General features: G+C 43.9%; 1 protein-coding gene across 1 annotated transcript in view; it reads left to right on the top strand.

Moving 5' to 3' along the window:
• Positions 1–22,211, top strand: part of MEI1 (meiotic double-stranded break formation protein 1) — a 464,883-nt gene that overhangs the window by 14,149 nt on the left and 428,523 nt on the right. The window contains exons 2-3 of the mRNA XM_088468098.1: positions 287–410; positions 17,898–17,948. Coding sequence (XP_088324224.1) covers positions 287–410; positions 17,898–17,948 — 175 coding nt within the window. The remainder of the gene's footprint in view (positions 1–286; positions 411–17,897; positions 17,949–22,211) is intronic.

Raw genomic sequence — 22,211 nt, 5'->3', positions numbered from 1 at the left:
AGATGATCCAATACTGCGTCCGAGGACGCAGCTCGGATCAGTAATTCATGCAGGAAGCATGACACCTCCTGCATTACCATTTAAGTGCTATCGCAGCTGCTACTATGTTAGCAGCTGCGATTGCCTCTGTGTCCGCAGCTGAATCAACCCCAGAGATCAGGATGTTCACAAAGATTTTTTTTTTTATGTACCCATTCATTTAATATTTAATTTAATATTTAAGTAACTCATAGTCATACAATGTTGATTGAATTACATAATACACTTTGTTTTTTTCTTTACCTAGGTTATCCGTAAGAAGTATGTGTTATCTAGCTTCCAAATGTTCTTAGAAAACAAAACAGCCACAGTTATTGGATTTCTGACAAATGATGGAAGAATCTGTATCCGCTTTATAAGACAATTGCTTGGTAAGCCAGTTGAACAGTGAAGTATGGTGGCGCAGAGCAAAAGCAAAACAAGTTTCCTTTGTGAAAATAAGAGTAATTTTGTTTTATTGTAGTTTGGTTTTAATTACGGTGGGTACACACTTGCACGATATCTGGCCGATTTGGGCAAATCGGAACGACAAATCAGGCATATCGTGCAGTGTGTATGCCTGACTGCATGCTCCCACGGATCGCATGTGATGTTGTGTGATTGGCCATCTGCACAGCCAATTACATGATATCACATGAGAGGCTATATATATTAATGAAGGACGGAACAGTGATTGTTCCATCGTTTCTGAGTAAGGTCAGGGCTTGTGCAAGTGTGCGTGAGGCTGCAATGGTACTCTATTGTACTGATTATTTTGTAGTCTTGCTAAACATTACGTATGCTCACATACGAGATACAGCTTCTTATATTGGAGAAGCGACTTTGGATTCCAGTCTCCTAACCTCCAGAGTCTCGGCCACGACAGTGTCTGCCCGCCGTACCCTGTGGCTACGCTCATGGAAGGCGCAGACGCGGACTCCAAGGAAAGGCTTACAAGTGTTACCCTACAATGGGGAGATCTTGTTTGGCCCAGACCTTGACAAGATTGTAACCACATTGGCAGCATCAAAAACTGCATTTCTGCCTTCAGAAACTACTACTGCAAAGCCTTGGACTACATCTTTTAGGTCCTTAAGGAAAACCTAAAGGTCAATCCTTTCCTTGGCAGTCGGCTTCCACTAGGGCCTCCAAGCCCAGGACCAAGCAGGCCTTGACCACCAGACACCCTGCTTCAAAATCCAAGGGTAAGCCCTCAGCATGACAGGACGGGCCTCCCTCTGGAGGATACCAGAGTGGGAGGCCGACTTCTTCAGTTTGCCCAGTGCTGGTGTCAAACCACCACAGATGCTTGGGAAAGAGAAGTGGTCTCTCACTGGTATGCCCTCTCATTTGTTCAACGGCCACTCCACCATTTTTTCTTCACAGGCCGTCCTTCAGACCCAAGCAAGGCCTTACAAATCCAGAAAGCCATACAGTCCTTGCTGCAAGCAGGGGTAATTGTGCCAGTCCCGCTATCTCAGCGGGGGACCGGTTACTATTCTACACTCTTTCTGGTTCAAAAGCCGAATGGGTCTCATTGGCCTATCCTCAACCTCAAATCCCTTAACAAATTCCTCAGGGTGCCCAGGTTCAGGATGGAAACCCTACACTCTATCATCCTAGCTATGGAGCCCTTCGGACTCTGGATATTCAGGACGCGTACCTGCATGTACCTATAGCGCCCTCACATCAGCAATATCTCCGGTTTGCTATACTACAGCAACACTTTTTAGGCTCTGCCCTTTGGACTATCCATAGCTCCATGGGTGTTTACCAAAATTATTGGTATCATGGCGGCCCACGTGTGTGGTCAGGGTGTCCGACTGTTACCATATCTGTACGACCTCCTGCTCTTAGCAGGATCCCCACAAGTGCTTCGCCGCCATCTACGGTTAACCATTGCTTTCCTTCACAAGCATGGATAGTTACTCAATTGGAAAAAGTCCTCACTGAATCCCTCACAGAGAATGATTCATTTGGGAGCCCTGCTGGATTCTCAGGATCAGAGAATCTTCCTGGCATCAGACAAGATCTGCACACTTCAACTACAAGTGCGCAGATGTCTCCACAGTTGCCGGGTGTCGATCCACTCAGCAATGCAGGTTCTGAGATCCATGGTCTACCTTTGACATTGTGGAGTATGCTCAGTTCCATTCCAGGCCTTCGCAAAGGCTGATCCTCTCCAGGTGGAACGGGTTACCCCATCGGATCAAATCTCAGACAATGGTACTCTCTCCGGAGGTGGGTCTGTCCCTCTCTTGGTGGCTACAGACATCTCATCTAACCAAGGGTCGCCCCTTTTGGATCCTGGACTGGGTACTCTTAACAACGGATGTCAGTCTCCGGGGCTGGAGCACAGTGACCAGTCCACACTCCTTTCAGGGTCGCTGGACATCAGTCGAATCAACCCTGCCAATCAAAATATTGGAACTTCGAGCTGTCTATATGGCCCTCATACTGGCCCAGAACATACTTCACAGAAAACCTGTACAGGTACAGTAAGACAATGCCACAACAGTTGCTTACATCAACAATCTAGGAGGCACTCGAAGTCGGGCAGCAATGACAGAAGTATCACACATTCTGACATGGGCCGAGGGTCACGTCCTACCCATCTCTACGGTGTTTATTCCGGGAGTTCTCAATTGGGAAGCAGACTTCCTCAGCTGTCACGACGTGCATCCTGGGGAATGGTCTTTTCACCAAGAGGTGTTTCAACTCCTAGTGAGAAGATGGGGCCTCCCAGAGGTGGACCTCATGGCCTCCCGACACAATCACAAACTGCCATTGTATGGGTCCAGAACAAAAGATGCTGATGCAACTTTTGTAGACACATTATCAGTGAAGTGAACCTTCCAGTTTGCATGCCTATTCCCTCCAGTCTCCCTTCTTCCTCGACTACTTCAGAAGTTCAAACAAGACTGAGGCACTGTCCTGCTGGTGGCTCCAGCTTGGCCTAGACGTGATTGGTACTCAGATCTTCGGAGTCTCTCCATCGACACTCCGTTCCTGCTGCCTCAACGACCGGACCTGTTGTCTCAGGGTCCTTGCCTTTACCCGGGCCTGAGTCGTCTGTCTTTTGACGGCATGGCTTTTGAGACATCCCCCCCCAGAGGTCCAAAGGATTCTCTAGCTCTGTAGTCAAAACTATGCTCAGAGTGCTTAAGCCAGTTTATGCCTGGATCTACCACAGAGTGTGGTATACATATTTCCAATGGCGTCATACCAGAAGTTAAGACCACCAAGTGTTTAGGATTACCAGAGTCCTGGCCTTCCTTCCAGCTGGATTGGACCTTGGACTCCACCTGGCCTCACTGAAAGTGCATGTCTCTGCTCTATCCATTTGGTTCCAGCGTAGACTTGCTCCACTTCTGGATGTCCACATCTTCCTCCAGGGTGTCCTCCATATACAACCTCCCTTTGTCCCTCCAGTGGCTCCGTGGGATTTGACAGTAGTGCTTCGTTCCCTCCAGGATCCTCCATTCGAAGCCCTGGATTCTTTGGAACTCAAGTTGCTCATAGCGAAGACTCTTTTTCTTCGGACTATGGCGTCCGCCAGAAGGGTGTCAGATTTAGGGGCGCTCTCCTGATGCTCCCCATTTCTGATATTCCATCAGAACAGGGCTGTGCTTCGGACTCGCCCTGGTTTCCTTCCTAAAGTAGTTACTAATTGCCACATTAATGAGAAAATTGTAGTCCAGGACTTTCAATCATCAGACCTATCGGCAGGTGAGGCCTCCTTGGATGTGGTCCGCGCCCTCAGGATATATGTGGACCGTACTAGTTCCCTTCGGAGATCAGACTCCTTATTTGTGCTCTATGGATTTCACAAGAAGGGTCGGCCAGCCAACAAACAGACATTGGCTAAATGGCTTCGCATGACTATCTCACAGGCTTACACGTAGGCAGGCCTCCCTGTACCGGGTACTGTTATTGCTCACTCTACTTGCTCTGTGGGTCCTTCGTGGGCAGCTCGCCGTGGCGCCTCAGCTGAACAGTTTTGTAAGGCGGCCACGTGGTCCTCTCTCCATACATTTCTGAGGTTTTATGCCTTTGATACATTTTCCTCTCAGGATGCTTCATTTGGGCATCGGATTCTCCTCTCAGCTCAGGAGCGTCCCCACCCTTAAATGACTGCTTTGGGACATCCCCAAGTCTCCCTGTGGAGCCCGATGGACCCTGAAGAAGAAAATGAGTTATGGGAAATCTTACCTTTTGTTTAACTCTTTCTTTGAAGTCCCTAGGGTTCACACGGCACCCGCCCAGACGCACCTGGCTTCATATGGGCTATGTTTCTGGTCACCGGTTTCCTGTCTCCTTCTACATAAGAGTGTGATTCTTGTGTGTACCAGCCTTTTCTCTTCTCCTCCTCCTCCTCCTCCGGCCTTTTGCTTGTCATGAACTGAGGTACCTCGGGGCAGGGTATAGGGGGTTGGACCAGTGCATCCTGGGAGCTGAAAGCTTTTTTTTCTGTGTGGTGCCTGGTCCTCAACCACCACCTGCACCCCATGGTCTCCCTGTGGACCCTATGGACTTCGAAGAAAGAGCGTTAGCAAAGGTAAGTTTTACCATAACTCTCATTGTTTATCACATCCTGCAACTTGCAATGGCAAAACATGCATCTAGATGCTTTGCCATTGTGAGCATACAAGTTGCGCAATGTAATAGAGTGCGAGTGTTTAACTCACACACTATTACTGACCTAAAACTCATAAAAAACCAGACCTGCTTCAGGCTAGCAGGTCCGAGTTACACAGAAAGAGGCACATATCCGTGCATGCCTCTGTGTGTTTAAAAAAAAAAAGTAAACCGTAAAAATATATTTTTTCTTCTAAATGATATGCGTACCCCCATCCCCTTCCCCACAAGCATAATCAACCTGTCCTGGTTCATAAAATACAGGGCTCTTGAGCCGGTCCTGGTTGTGGAAATGCAGGGGACAAAATGAGTAGGGGGTGCCCTGTATATTTTCCTTAACCATCACCGGACTCTATCTAGCAGGGGGTGTCATGCCACAGTCGGGGAACCCCTTCACCGGGTCACCCGGCCAAAACATTATACCTGACCTGTAGTCAGCCCAGGCCGTGGATCCCTGGGGAGGTGGGGACTCCCACCCAATAAATTGGTTCCCCCTCTCCAGGGCACCCCAGGCCTGGGCTGATAGCCCGGGGCTATCCCCTCCACCCCTGGCAATTTCAATGCTGGGTTGATTATAAAAGTGTGTGTAAAATAAAAAAAAAAAATGGAATTAATAATAGTCTTTTACTGGAGAACTAGAGGTCCCAGCAAGCCCTCCCCTGCATGCTGGTACTTGGAGAGCCATAAAACACAGCATGCATGGCATTAAGGGCCCGCTGGTATCTCTAGTTCACCTGCAAAATAAATCTTAAAATAATGACAAGACTCCCACACCGTGAAAGTAATATCTTATTTAAACAGACCTTCACACTCAAGCATACTCAGCTAGAATCCCTGTTGCCATTCACATCCACTTGTCCAGTAGAATCCACTGCACCTGTAAAAAAACAACACAGCATGTGAGGCATTAAGGGCCCGCTGGTACCTCTAGTTCACCTGCAAAACAAATATTAAAAAAACAAGTCACACACTGTGAAAGCAAAATTTTATTAAAGCATACATTCACACATACTCACCTAGTATCCCTGTACCCTGTGCAGGTGAACTTAATGCCCCGCATGCTGGTACTTGTGGCTCTCCAAGTAGCAGCAGGCGGGGAGGCTTGCTTGGACCTCTAGTTCTCCAACAAAAGACATTATTCTATATTTTACCAATACATTTACACAATCAACCCGGCACCCAGCGGCCAGGGGTGCCGAGGATAGCCCTGGGCTATCAGCCACCCTTGGGGTGCCCTGGAGAGGGGGAACCCATTTATTGGGGGAGTACCACCTTCCCAGGGATCCCTCCGGCCTGGGCTGACTAGTGTGCAGGTATAATGCTTTGGCTGGGGCACCCGGTGAAAAGGTTCCCCGGCTGTGGCATTACACCCCCGCTAAAGTGCCCGTTGCTGGTTATGGAAAATACAGGGGACCCCCTACTCATTATATCCCTGTTTTTCCACAACCAGGACCGGCTCAAGAACCAGGAAAGGCTCAGCAGAGCCCGGGCTGGTTATGCTTGGGGGGAGGAAGGGAGATGCACCTCATTTAAAAAAAAATATTTTTACTGCTACTATTTATTTTTTTTTAAAACACGGAAGCCTTCACAGATCTCACTGATCTGTGAAGACTTCTGTATAACTTGGACCTTTTAATGTTAGTTGCATTAAAAGATCAGAGTTTACATAGGGGAAAACTTACACAGACTCGCATAATGTAATTGCCTTGAACTCACAAGTTCGCAGACTATTACATTTGGCGAGTTGTGGGACAAAGTTGTGGGTCCGAGTTTATTCTGCAGGGAAAACGCGGACCTTATTACATTTACTCCCTAATCTGAATCCTATCGAATAGCTATGGAAAAAGATGAAACATGCAGTCTGAAGAAGGCACCCATCAAGTCTTCTTTCTCAGGAAGAATGGGCCAAACTACAGTTACTTATTTACAGCTAGGAATATCACTTGATTGCAGTGATTGCCTCTAAAGGTTGCACAACAAAATATTAGGTTAAGGGTCCCATCATTTTTTGTCTATGCCATTTTCATTTGTTTTATTTAAAATATTCTGTTGAATCAAAATCTATTGCAGAGCTTGATTTCTAGTAAATATAGAATAAACAATGATGGATGGCAATTACTTTTGTCAAGCTATCTTAGTGAATAATAAGGTATTTTATTTTCGTGGAATGGTACTAACAAATTTGTCCATGTCTGTATGTCAACCAAGACATATCAAATAAATTTGCTATTATTTGCACCTTACTTTAACTTGCTATTATTTTGTTTGTTATTATGCATACATAACTCTCCTTGTATAATATATCCTAAATATGTTAGCAAGCTATAAGTGTGGGAACTATATACATGTTTATATACGTATTTGTACCTTTTTAACTACCTTCACAGTTATTTCCAACAATTAAAATCTAGAGCTACAGTCCATTAATATGGCTGCTACATAGTCTATGGGGCTATACAAAAATGGCCTCTCCCTATGTTATTGGGCTACATTATAAGTAGGCACTGAATGTGTCATATTTAAAGATTGATACTTAAACCACACCTCCATTCCAAAAATTCATAACATACATAAAAATGAGGATGACTGGTAAATAAAACTATTAAAAAACATTATTCTGATTTATATACTGACATGCATTTTTGATATTTTTGTTCAGTATTTTATTTACATCTACCTATCTATCTATATAAAAAGACTTCATTACTCCACACATGCTCTTAAATGCTGGTGACACCTGCCCACATGCCATCAGACCTCCCCATGCTCCTAAGATTCCTCCAAAAGTTCTCCGGCCATATGCCTTTTACATGTCCATCAGATTCCCCCCACAAAATTAGAGACCGACGAAGTGGGAGAAAAGACAGGCATGCAGAAGATACCCTGTGCAAGAAAGACCCTTATATGGGTTTGAATGGAAAAAAAAATCTAGCACAGACCATCTAAAAAACAAAATAATAAATAAACATTGCAGCCATTACACCAGTATTACTTTCTAGACATGGACTCTCCATGCACCTTAAGGTGCATACACACTAGACGATATGCTCCCTGAGCGATATCGTCTAGTGTGTCCCCGGCAGGCTGTGCTCAATATCGTTTATGACATTGAGCACAGCCGCTGAATGATATCATTAACGATATCGTTCAGCGCCGGGCTCTCTCCCCCATTCCCTGACATGCAGCAACCTGACGAGATCGTCAGGTTGGCCTGCATGTCAGCCCGATGAACGATGAAGACGAACGACCCGCGGGAACGCGCGTCGTCGTCATCGTTCATCTTTTTGGGCTTAAAAATGGACGATAAAGTGGACGACTGAACGATAACGATATCGTTATCGTTCAGTCGTCCACTTTATCGCCCAGTGTGTACGCACCTTTAGATACATTTCAGATATGAAAGTTACAGGTAAATTATCACTTCATAAATATTTACCTATAACTTGCATTTGAATGACATATTGGACATCGTAATATACTTGTACAAGTTGTCAACTCATAAAAATGCTGAGGTTGAAAGTAATGCGATAACGAAAATCTTCTTAAGAAAACCTACATAAAATTCATTGGTATGTTTGTTTGTCTGTCTGATTATGCATTCGGATACTCCTGCACCGATTGGGATGAAACCAACACGAGGTAGTAAAGTTGTATTCTGGCCAGATTTTAGGGGTCAGACCACCTGTTAGTGTATCCTGGGTAGAACTGTGACCCGGGGATCCTGTTCTGGGCCTTCCACTGGATGGATTTGGCTTAAAACATCATAGAGGGGTGGCAATTGGTCTGGGATGCCTAATGGAGTGGTTGGGATCCCGGTCGGACCTCACGACAGAGTGCGTCAGGCAGAACTCCGGGAGTCTGTTCTGGGCCTTCCACTGGATGGATTTGGATGAAAACTTCAAAGTGGTAACAATGGATCCCAGAAGACATACTAGAGGGTTGAGATCCCGGTTGGATCTCACGGCAGAGTGCGCCGGGAAGAACTTTGACCCAGGGAGTCTGGTCAGGGCCTTCCACTGGATAGATTTGGGCGACATCACATAATAAAACCTAGTAACTTGAATATTTAAACCCGGGCAACGCCAGTTACTTCAGCTAGTAGAAGATAAATTAGGATTATCAGATAATTACTTTTTTATCTTGTTCCATAGCTAAATCTCTTAATTTGAAGTACTGGATAGATGTTTTAGAATATCTCTTTAGAATAATAGGGTGTAGAGAAGGCTGTTAAAATTACCAACTAGGATTAGAAACTACTTAAATTCTTTGGGATTTCAGCAGCCCAAATGTAATTTGACAAATATAAAAAAGAAAAATCAATGCTGACTGTGGTGCTCTCAGGGCAATTTACATATGATTATTTTCTGCTGCCACAAAGAAGGTGTATATTTCTCCTAAGCAATGTCAAATGTTATTTGGACTATTATCAGAATCGCTGCTCCATGTTTTTTGTGTCTGGCATTGCATAATACATGTAATGCTGTGTACACACTTGTCAATATATTGTTTGTTCGATTAACGATATATCGAGAGTGCATCAGCGGATGTGTACACCCAATGTGTCTGTGAACGACGTACAGACATAACGGGTCGCTGCAGCACAGCCGATGCCTCTGCATGTATGTACGGGCATCCCGCTGCCTACCCGTACACTTTCTGCAGGGGCCACTGACATCTCAACTGGGCGGGCAAATTTAAATGGCTGCCCAGTTGTGATGTCAGCCCAGATATATCAGACTTGGACGATTCCATTCATTTTAATGCAGTCAAAAATCGTTCATGGTTCAAATCGTTCAGATCGTTCAATCGTTCATCTGACACATCTGAAAAATCTGACAGTGTGTATGCTCCATTAGGCTTTGAATCTAGGTTCTAAGATTTGGATGAAATTAGTATATCAAGGAGGAATGCCAAGTCCACTTTAGAGGATTTAAATAAAGAGAACAGGTTTGTCCTCTTTTGGGGTCTATTTAATTCTTTAACCACTTAACGGGCTAATATTTTTTCCAAAAGCCGCTCAGAAATTGTTTTTTTTATGACTGAATTAGGTCAAGAACGTCTTTTTAAAACTTAATATATTTTTTGAACACCGTATACCATACTGTAGTGATGGCCATTGACCGCTGTACCATCGATGGCCGATGGGTTCAACCATAAATAGAAACCATCGATTGTTTGAGACCGCAGCCGCTGATGTTTCCTTAACATCGTTTGGGGGGCTGCCATAGTTGGTGCAGTAACTGTGCCAGTCAGCGATTGCAAAACCTTGTCATAAACTATTGATGGTTTGCAAACCATCGATAGTCAGTGGTCATCCCTAGTATACTGTATAGTATACCATCCCTAATCGGAGGCCATGTATTGAATCTTGTTTGATACAGGACCACCATAATAAAAATAAAATTACCTATGACAAATGTTAAAAAAAAAAAAAATGTATATATAATTTCAAAAAAAAAAAAAATAAATAAATAAATAAATATATATATATATATATATATATATATATATATACACACACAAATTATGATGAGGCCAGGGCTCTACTGTTTGTAGGTGTCTGGGCAGGGTATACATTGGGGGGTGGGGCTTGCTCCTATTTCCCGGGCTGCCTCTAGCTGAGGGAGGGAGAGGAGGACCGTCCTGTTTGCTTGCCCCGCGGCTGATCTGTCCACCTTGCAGTCCCCAGTGGGCCAGCGCCTGCTTGCAGGGCGGGGGGAGGGAGAGGAGGATAATGCCGTCATCTTGCTGCTGGTTTGTATTTTCCTGACGGCTGCTCTATCCTAACTGCAGCCGGTGTGCTGCCGCTAGCAGGGCAGGGGGAGGCAGAGGAGGACATTGCTGTCAGCACGCTGCTGGTTTGTTTATTCTCGGTGGCTGCTCTGTCCTCTCTGCAGCTGCTGGATGTGGGTGCTGCCAGCGCTATGTTGCCCGATCACTGCTTCTAGCAGTGATCAGCACATGGGGATGAACGAAGAATGCAGAGGGACCGGCGGCTGCTAGCAGATCGTCTTCCAGCAGCTGCCCACTGGGCTTTTCTACCTGGTAGCATCAGATGTGACCATGTCAGGGAAAGCCCAGCCTGGTGTGGTCTCATCTGATGCGACCACGCCAGGCAAAGTGGTTAACATTATATAAAAGTACACAAAGGGTAGTGGGAGTCGTCACTTGGAGTAGCTTTAGGCCAGCTCTGGGCAGTATGCCCAGGAGAGGTGTGGCTTGGTTTTGCTGCACATACCTGGAGTGCAAAAATAAATAACAAGTATAAAAAGAGTGGGTCAACATGAACCCTCCGGTACAAAAATGCATAACATACATAAAAATGTGGTTGACAGATAAAACTATTGTAACAAACTTAACAAAATAATAATATCATTGATAAGAGTATGAAGTGTTTTAGGGCCTAATTGAGAGATGTACATTAACCCGATGTTTACATACATTTTCAATGTTTTTAGATGTGCAGATCCAGGACTGCGATATTGCTCACAGTGTGGGGTGAGCGATGGTGAGAGGTTTACAAAACGAGGGCATGTCGTCCCCGTTTTATAGGCATGCCGAGGCCAGGGTCTGTGTCTTCCAACACAGATTTCCTACCCCTGGCAGTGTGAAAACACCACCCATCCTGACTAACCTGAGGGTTACTCAGATGGCCAATGTTCACACAGATGATTCGACACTGCGTCTTTGGACGCAGCAGTGAATTACACAAGCATGCAGGTGGTGTCTATTTACACAAGGTGCCTACTGCAGATTAGCATATTATAACACAGAAGCTACTGTATGTCCAAAGATGCAGTTGCTGTGTCTCCTGAATCCATCTCTGAATTAGGCCTTGTGTTCCAATTTTTGGGGAATCGGTATTATTTACCGCCGGGCGGTTGGAATCCCGACAGCGGCTGTCCGACATGGGTGAAAATCCCGATCGTCCCTAAGGTAAGTATAGACTAACCTAATTCCCTCCCCTAACCCTCCCTTAGGGGTGCCTAACCCTAACCTTCCCCCCGGTGCCTAACCCTAATCCCCCCTCTAAGTGCCTAAACCTAACCCCCCCCTTCCCCGCTGCCTAAACCTAAGTCCCCTGGGGGGTGCCTAGCCCTAAGTCCCCCCCGGGGGTGCCTAACCCTCCCCCCCCCCCCCTAGCCTAACCCTAACCACCCGGGGTGGTGCCAAACCCTAACACTCCCCTCAACACCCCCCCCCCCCCCGCGGCTGTCCGCGCCTGGTGCCCGGCATCCCTTCGATCGGGATGCCGGGCGCCGGTCAAATGACAGGCGTCTAGATTTGGATGCCTGTCATTTAACCCTCACCGGAATAAAGCACTCGGGAAGCCGGCGGTCGGGATTAGGTCCGCCGGCTTCCCGTCTGCATACCATTTCTGGTAGGGCCTGTTGCGAGGCACGTGAAGAGGAAGTTGGTGCTAGTGGCGATGCGTTATCTGTAGGAAGCAATGCGGTGGGACTCCCAAGTTGGATGAGAAGAGAGTGGGCCTCTTCTGTGGCCTTTAGTGTATATTTCATTATAATGCCATGGAAGGAGATGAAATGGGTAACCCCATCTGTTTAGAATATTTTGGTCTCAGAGCAAGGTGGTGAGGAGCCGGATTCCCATATGTTTGACAAGCATGAGATGTCCTGCTAAAGCTGGATTTGGGATCCCTCACAGGTGATTTGTTGTTTACGGTCCCCTTATCACCATTTCCTGTATTGTGAAGTAATGGAATGATGTCCTGTAACTGAGTTTGTTTCAGGACAGAAGGGCTTGATGGGCTCTATCCAGGAATAGGTGATCCTCAGGAGTGGTCGTGAATAGTTCAGTAAACAACCTTTTTAGGTAGTGATCTAGTTGTGCTAAATCAAGTTCCTCATTTCCGCCCTGGATGCGGATATTGTTTCTCCTGTCTTGGTTGTTTAGGTCTTCCTCTGCATAGCTGAAGGAAATCTTGTTTCATCTTGTTTTAGTTAGCTTCTGCACCCTGTTGTCTATTTTCTCAGTAATTGGTCTGTTCTTTTGCCTATTATTTACCTTGTTTAGGTGTAGAAGAAAGTCCTTCCAAGTGCGTGAGTTCTTCTTTGTCAGAATCCAAATCCCTGGAACTAGGGAGATTCTCGTCTCATGGGCTTCTCCTCTAGAAGAGAATATATGGGCATGGTGGAAGCCAAGATTATGACTAGAATGTGAGAAAAATCTGTTTGTGGTAAATTGAATGCTTTTTTTCTACTTTGGAAAAACTGGAGTGGGTATGTGTCACCTCGCTGTTTGAAGCATTCAGATGTAGAGCAGTTTAAATTGCAGGTTTGAGAATATTGGGTTTGCAGATGCCTTTTTGTCTGCCATTACTATGGAACCACTTTGATACAGGTGGATATTTATAGCTGGCACAGAACCCATGGCACCTTTGTAGGTTCACAGATGACACCGGAAAGAACTGCAATGATAACATGTTCAAACACACAGATAACAGTGTAAACAGTAAGTAGTTAAACTAAAAAGTATATAGGGATATTTACAATATAAATTACAGATGTAATCCGTAATATCAAAATGCCCTCTAACTCGGGTGGCCAACCCGCAGCCCTCGAGCCGCATGTGGCTCTTTCTTTGTTGTGATGAGGCTCGGCTCCCGCACCCGGCACTGCTCCCGACACTGACAGCCTGCAGCCTGCCTCCTCTGACAGACGCGCAGCTGTTCAGAGGAGGCTTCACTTGTACCTGTAAGGCGCATTCCTCCATTCCATGCGCGACAGGCGGAGCTAACGGCAGTCACATGAAGCATGCGGTTGCGGACCCCAGAAGATGGGAGGCACTGCTTTAACAAGGTAAGAGCTGTGTGGTGGCGGGGGTGCTGCCTGAGAGCCAGTGAGGGGGGCTGCCTGAGTGGTGGGCTGCCTCAGAGCTGGGGGGCTGTCTGAGTGGTGGGCTGCTTCAGAGCTGGGGGGATGCTGCTCTGTTGCCTATTTGGGTGTTATTGTTGCTAATGTAGCAATGTATATTATCTATGTCCTTGTACTGCATTGTACTGTTAGTCGCTGGTCCCCTATTTTTTACATACATTGTAAGGCGCTGCTGAACACTTGTGGCGCCATATAAATAAATGATGATGATGATGATAATAATAATGCTGCCTGAGAGCTGGTGGCTTTTTTCAATGAATTTTATTTGGATCAGACTAGTTTCAATGTATTTTATGTAGAAATGGCTTTCTCAATTTATTTTATGTGGAAGGGCTTGGTGCAGTATTTTATGCAGAAGTGGCTTTTTCAGTGTATTTTATGTGGATGTGGCTTGTTTCAGTGTATTATGTGGATCTGGCTTGTTTCAGTGTATTATGTGGATCTGGTTTGTTTACAAATGTCATACCAAAGGCGTGTGCAAGAAATGGGGCATGGCCATGTGACAGCTAGGCCATGCACCATTTCCGACACACGCCCCTTCCACGCACACATTATATCTGCTCTTTAACTTGACTACAGATATTTTTGGTCTCTTTGCCTCTGACTGGTTGGCCACCCATGCTCTAACTGTTCCTGACTTTCCTTCTAGTCCAGAGTGGAAACGGAGATCTCCATTCTTACCAGAGCCATCTGTGTGCAGATCTCCGTTCTTACTTCAGCTGGGTGCAACTCTGCACAAAGGGGAGTAGCCGTCCCAGCTGCATTGTGCTGGATACGATGCTTTCGCTGTGATGATCTTGACCTTATCCATAATCTGATATTCACTATCCCCCAATTCCCTCAATGAGCGCAATTCAATTAAATGCGATGTTGAATAGCCCCGGGAGGGAGCTCCCGGAGCTATTCAATTCAGAGCACTGTTAAGTCAGAGAATGCCGTTTCTTGTGACTTAACCTGGGTGTTTAGTCGCGCTAAGCCGGAAAACAGCCGCACGGCCGGCACTTTTGTTGGATTTCTCCTCACATCCCCAGGGGGTGCAAGAAGAATCCTTTAGCCCGCCCAAACATCGCGTTGAATTGAATAGCTTTGGGAGCTCCCTCCCGGGGCTATTCAGCATTGCATTTAATTGAATCACCCCCATTCACTTTATCTCACATTGCGGTGACTATTTTCATCTAGTTCATCCCGATTCACTATTGTGTGATCATTTATGGGAATTTATGGCAAATTACACATTCCGTTCACATCCTGTACTAGTTATGTGATCACTAATGGAAATGTATTTCTATATTAGACGACAGAAGTCCACAAATGTTTTATATTGCGCATAGTGTCACAATTAAACTCATATTGGGACAAATAACTAATTGCTAATACATCCCTGACTACATTAACATATAGAGTGATACATTGTCATAAAACCTTCCATAATTGATCTCTACATATTAGTATACTTGCTTTGCTTTATTGTCCTCAAAACCTTATTTCAGTTGTGTATATATCTTTCGTATTTTTGAATTCCCTTTTCCTCAAGTGTTATATTTAATACACAATACATTAGAATACTTTAATTTTTTAATTCTTTCTTTTCATTTGTCACTTTATTTTAAATATTTTGCCCACAGTGTGAAGTACTCTGATTCTCTTTTGCTGATGTTCAAAGCTTTGATTCATGACATTATAAAGTGGGGGTGGGCCGATGATCATGTGACTCAATACAAATCACGTCCTCTAATCCCCAGACCGCCTACTTCACTCAGAAGGTGGGTGGCATATGGTAAACTGACCCACTCTCTTGGAGACCAGGATTTCCCCAGACATTCTGGAACTTTGGTAAGTATGGCCAGGGCCGGAGCGATGCGGTAAGTGGGGTAAGCATTACAGGAAGGTGTCGGGTTGGAAAGGCTCCTTTCCTGCTCTGCTGGCCGGGTATTTACTGTTGCAGCTTCTGTCAAGCTGTATGACAGTCAGGAAGCGGCACCGATCCCCCGGACCCCACCTCCTTTATCTGTGCATCTGTGCTCCCTGGCCAAACAGCCTCCTCTGCTCTGTCCCAGCCTCCTCTCTCACTATTATTTTTTTTAGTTAAGCTTAGCCTTCTTATATAGCACTTTATATCATACAACTGAGATCCCCAAATGCAGTCAAATGATATTGTTTGCACTAACCTGCTTGTGCGGTTGACCTTAATGATTCAATCAATGATGATTAGCATATGGTAACTATAATAAATGAAAAAATATGTAAAAAAAAAAAAAAGGAAAGAAAATGTAATATATTACACACACACACACACACACACACACATATATATATATATATATATATATATATATATATATATATATATATGTGTGGAAGTGAAGTTTGGAAAGAACATGCACCTGATAGTGTAGTAATTTCAAAGTTAGAATGCACGTGCTCAAATATAAATGTGCGTATCAGATAATAAAACTTTTAGGCTTATCTGTAGTTCTTTTACTGGGATTCCATGTGGTGAGATGGACCCGGGACTCCAAAATATTCAGAAACCTTAATAGGAGGGGCTAAAACAGAGCCAGATGAAAAACATATATAGTGTAGTATTTTGTTTAAAAACCAATAACGTAATTAATATATATTGCGTACCGGAACAATACTTGAATAACTGCATATAATGCTGTGTATCCTAGTAGCTCCTTCAGTATCCCATGATGGCCCTAATAGTTTGCAAGATTAGGTCGGCTTCAAATAAGCATAAAATGACCCTTTCTCAGAAATGCTTTTTCACAATGGGGTTTTAATGACACATAATACAAGGGGATACAGAGTACACAAGGATTAACAGAACATTAAAAATAAGATAATAGAATGCTTATCTGCAAATGGTCAGCAGTAGGAGAGAGACTTCCTCAGGGGTCCCAACGCATTTCGTCTAGTTAGACTTCCTCAGGGGTGCTGTTAAGCCTCTTGGGGTGCCCTTTATATACTGTACCTAAAGAGGTACTGAATAGCACTATTTCAGCGTCTAGCGCCGTTCTGTGCATGCGCAGTCCCCCGAGGCCATTTTGTGTGACGTCATCCATGACGTCCACCATGATGCCGCGCGGTGCGTATTGCACATGCGCAGATTGCGGTGACAAGATGGCAGTGCCTGCCGCGATCGCGCCGCCCAAATACATTGCTAGGTGAGCTTAAGATAGGAAAGTCACTCCGTGTGAGTAGGGGGAAGGAAAGCACAACCTGTGCTGGCGATTGACACACAGATGGTGACGGCCATCTTTTTGGTTTCCACTATATCATTAGAGCGGGCGGCCATTTTGTTCGTGGTATATGGCCCATAGTGTGACAAATAGCGGCCATTTTGTTGGTTTCTCATGGTTTAACAGAACAATGCAATCACATATGATTTAAATAGTGACTGAATACTAAAGTACAACAATAAGACAACATAGGGATCAGACTGCACAATCATATATATTAAATGACATATGTAAAATAATAAATAATATATACACCTCATGATAGCTAAGATATTGGTGACTAAAAATGATTTTAATTAATGAGTAAAAATAGAAATGAAAATTAGAAATAAAAATATATATGGCATCAGTTTAAGAGGAGGAAAAAAGGGAGGTATTGGACCTGACAGCATAAAAGAACCCTAAATCTAAACAATAATTTAGACTTAAAAGAACCAAGATGAGATGCAATAAAATAATTAAGCTAAAAACAATCCTAAAAGAGACTGATATATATCAAAGTTCAATCCCGGCACTCGCTCAATGAAATTGAAGTGAAAAGCGTGGGTGCCCTCCATGGACCACTGGGTCCTATATAGTAAACCAAACAATGATGGCGGCACTCCACGACTGATGATAATTAGATAGACTTTAATCTAGGTTCCAACGTTTAAAGTCTATCTAATTATCATCAGAGGTGGAGTGTCGCCACCATTGTTTGGTTTGCTATATATATATTGTATATATATGTCTCCCCAATCTTAATAGTGGTATGTCAAGAGGACATATTTGTAGGAGAGCGTAAATTTATAGTTTGTAGGGGGTTGCTGAACACTCTAGCATCGGCCCTGAGTATGGCTATGGTATGGTTATGACTATTTCACATGCATTCTCCTGGCAGATCACCAGTGATCAAGCTGGATATATATGTAAAGGCAAATGTGTGATCATTTATAAATGAGCTTATATATACTTATAATGTTAGTCTGTAATTCAAATATGCAGATTTTTTATATTTTAAATGTGTGATCATAATACAAAACAAAGTAACTTCTGCTTGTTCGGTGGGCAGCTTTTTCTTATTAGATTTTGAGATTTTTCATCTAATTATAATGCTTTATTTCAGGGATGTTGGTAAAATTGGAAGATACAAATGCTTTAAACCTCATTACTGAGGGTAAGTAATAAAGTATATTGTAAGCATTATTAAAGCACAATTTATTACTTTTTTGGTTTTGTAAATTTTTAAGTAATTTTTAATGAAAGGACAACTATCATTAAACTGTTTTATATGCGGTGTAAAGTTAGTTATGCAAGTAGAATAAAACATAACCCATGATATACAAGCTATTTATTTTTTGCTTTTTTTTTTTTTAATAATGCCACTGAATGATATGTTGTATCTTGTTGCCTAGTATATTAAGTAGCAGTTATGTTGTGTTTTCTGTCTATGAAGATCGTGTGTAAACTGAAAGCAATAATAGCAGTCTTAGAGTAGATATTGAGAAGCATACAGTAGTGTTCACTCCAGGTCTGGAGCTGGGAAGGGCGCTGGTCCTAGAGAAAGGGCACTCCGGCGCGCATGTCCAAAAAGAGGGCGTGACCATGATAAAAGGGTGCGTGTCTTAAAGATACGCCCCCTCTCCATCACCCTTGGGGGCATGCCTGGCACTTACTGACATGCTGGGCTGCCCCCAAGCTCTCCCTTCTATGTGAATGGCATCTATTCACAGATGGTGATCGCTACATAAAGTGTGTGTGTGTGTGTGTGTGTGTGTGTGTGTGTGTGTGTGTGTGTGTTATTATTTTTTATTTTTTTTTTAAGTTGAAAGGGACCAGAGCCTAAAAAGTGCTTTTTTTATTTTAATTGACTCAAAAGCATATCAGGCATAGAGACTTTTTCCTCAGTGTAATACAAAGCACAATGTGCTTAACATCATATAATATTTATACAAAATAATCCATTGGACATACAACAAACATAAGGTAAGGTAGTGTCATATGGGCATATACTGAAATACAAAATTACATAGCAGATGTTTAGATAGTAGAATCTGTTGCCGTGCGGACTAGGGACCCCCAATGGTATCAGGGTGATCTTTGTCAACTATTCTTAATTCAAACCAAGAAGTGGAAGAAAAACATTGTTGAAGTAGTTGCTATGTTCTCGGGGAAGGAGTAGTGACGTAATTTTCCCATACCTCAAAAATTTCCTGTCATGACTGCGACTATTTCAGTACATAAAGATAGACTACTTTTCCAAAGTTCCATTGTGGTCGTTGGAGGAGCTATCCTGCTTGCTGGCATGCTTCTCATTCAGGGGATAGAGTGTTAAAGTGATCATCTGTTTCCCAGGTGTCGTCAGGTTGTGGGGTTCCTAGATTGCTCATTATTTCAAACCTGATTCCATTTGGGTCACATGTTCTGAACTTCCTATGGATCACAGACCTCTAGTATAAAGCCTGTTACTAACTGTGTCTCAGTGTCTGTGCGACGTTGCTTTCAGGTCTTTTCTTGGATTCCTGCCAGATCCCCGCTGTGCCTATGGATTGCTGTGGACATTGTTATATTCCAGATGAACTTCTGATGCCAGTTACCCGCTGTACTACTGAGCCCAGCATTCCTATTACCTAAGTATTGCATAAGCTCCATCACTGTGGTTTCACCATTTTGCTGCACTATTTACTTTACCTGTTGTCTTTCCGTTCCTGTGGATATTGAACTCATCCTTGTTACAGTTGTCAACTGCACTGTTACAGTGTCATCTCTGCATTACGGGGCTCAACCCCGCTCCGAAGCCTAGCTACACTACAGGGCTCAACCCTGCTACAATCTTCTCTACATCACGGGGCTCAACCCCGCTCCAAACCCTAGCTACATTACAGGGCTCAACCCTGCTACAATCTTCCCCGCATCACAGGGCTCAACCACGCTCCGAACCCTAGCCACACCACAGGGCTCAACCCTGCTATAATCTTCTCCGCATCACGGGGCTCAACAACTCTCCGTACTCTAGCCACGTTGCAGGGTTCAACCCTGTTCCGGAATCTCATCGCATCACAGGGTTCAACTCTGCTTCAATCTTCTCTGCATCACGTGGCTCAACTCCGCTCCGAACTCTAGCCACGTTGCAGGGCTCAACCCTGTTCTGGAATCTCATCGCCTTTACAGGGCTTAACCCTGCTCCGTCTTCATTATACGCAAGGCTCAAATTTGCTTCATCTCTCACTTCACCGCAGGTCTCAGCCCTGTCCCGGAAATATATTATTCTGCAGGGCTCGCTCGACTCCGAATTTCCATTACTACAGGGTTCTACCCTGGCCAAGGTCCTCAATGCCATCCTGAGGTGTTTGCCTCATACTGGACTCTGGGTTCCCTACCACGTTAGTTCTTATATGTTAAATACTGCATATATATTTGGGGATTCTCTCCTATATTTATTATTGCATATATGAATCTCTGTGCTGTTTGAGACTTTATATGAGACCTTGCTGATTATAATTATTTTGTGAATAAATTCTATTTAACTTTTATCCTGTGCTACTGAGTTTCATGGAAATGTCATTCCTAAGACCACCCCAGTTTATTGTGCCTAGCAGGTCTGCCTCCCTCCAGAAGTCTCAAGTGTCGGCAGTCATGACATTTCCAAACCCTAGATTCCTTGTCCAAGGATGCCTCCAGTCAGTCCATTCTAAACAATAGAATATTTTTTCTTTAAACAAAGAAAAAGGAGGTATATCTCGCTGGATCCAAACCTGGAGTATGGTTTTCCTTGCATCTGCACTTAGGGACAAAAGTAGTCTACGGTCTACGCTAGATACCCTATGGTGCTCTGGTATTATTCCCAATATGGCCCAGGCTGTAGTAAAAGGTAAAAAGTTAACCAAGTGATCCATTGCAAATTATCTGACATGAAGCCAAAAGGACCTTACCAGGGGACATGCCCATAGACAGTGGAGCAAGTCTGCATTGTCTTCCTGACACCGGGGGCATCTATGAGAAGGAGATGAACCCATCAAAAGGACTGATTTAGGTTCTGTGAAATGTATTTAAAAAAAGTTCCCTATAGGAACTGGCAGGTATGAGACAGCAATATTTTTCCAGGGCAGTAAGTACAGTAGATTATCTGTTGTTAACTCTGGAAAGTGATGCAACTATTGGGGCAGACCTGTTCTAATACCCTCATAATCAAGTCATGCAAGAAGTTATAATGTATAGAGATGGCTTTAGCAATGGGTGGTGGGTGAGCTAATATAGGATCCAAGTAGTTGGGCAGTCTTGGGCAGAGACAAACCTAATAACCTCATTGGTATAATGGTAATATGCAAAAAGGAAAGGTGTGAGAAATTCATCCTCTGCCTGTTGGAATGAGAGAGGCCATTTTAGTTGATCATCTAACAAACAACCTATAAGGCGGACCACTTTTTTCGCCCAGGACACAAAGGGATGGGTGGTCTGGCCACATAGAAACTCAGGGTTATGTATAGAGGAGCAAAAAATAGTTCTGTTGGTGTTTAAATGAGATTTGTGTCTGAAGATATGGCATAACCTACACGTAATCCACAGGAGGGGGTTGTCTTTCAATAAAGGGGAAACATCATGATCTGGAATATGCAGAAAAGAGATCAAACTACAGTTAGAGAGAAAACTAACTTCAAGGGTAGAATCAGTATATATGTCTGAGTTATGCAGACAATCCCGAAGATGGTGCAGTAGGGCTGCGTGATTGTAGTGGGTGACATTGGGGAAGCTAATGCCCCCATTTGATTTTGTTTGTTGCAGACGATTAAGGCCAATATTCCGGAGCTTGTGATTCCAGACAAAATTACTAAATTCATAATTTATCGTCTTGGTATCCTAACCTCCCTCCGGAGAGCTGCCAGGGCCCTGGATATATTCATAAATGGAAGACTGTTTTTTAGTAACTTCAGCACCCAGATAAGTGAAATTTTTTCTTGCCCATTCAAAAGGAGTGCTACCGTGCCAGGAAGGACATGCATAACTTGGCTCAAGATACATGGCAACAGATTTCTCCGAGTTAACTTGTAGACCCGAGATTGCCCCGAAATCTTGAAGTATATTCAGCAAATGGCATAGTGAAGAAATGGGATTGGACAAGTGTAGTAATACGTCCTCTGTGAAGGCAGTAATTTTCAGTTCCTGAGTTCCCACCAAGATGCCCGGAATATCTGGTGATTATTGAAGAAGTCGTAGTGAGGGGTCAAAGGATAGGTTAAACTAAAAAGTGCTTTTAAAGTGATAAATGCTAAAAAATGCAATAAGGACAAATAAACCAATAAAGACAAAGTCACGATTGGCGTCTCAGCGTTACCTGATTCAGGTGTTGAAATGGATTCAGCGGAGACTGGCTTGACTGGAACCATGGGTAATGTAAATAACTCTGTTTTCATAAGAATTGTATGGCAGTGAGAACTGCCTT

Source organism: Taudactylus pleione, unplaced genomic scaffold (assembly GCF_031769625.1).
Source record: "Taudactylus pleione unplaced genomic scaffold, aTauple2 ptg000080l, whole genome shotgun sequence".
Classification (NCBI taxonomy): Eukaryota; Metazoa; Chordata; class Amphibia; order Anura; family Myobatrachidae; genus Taudactylus; species Taudactylus pleione.
Note: the sequence above shows the minus strand (reverse complement) of the source record. Positions and strands in the feature narration are given on the sequence as shown.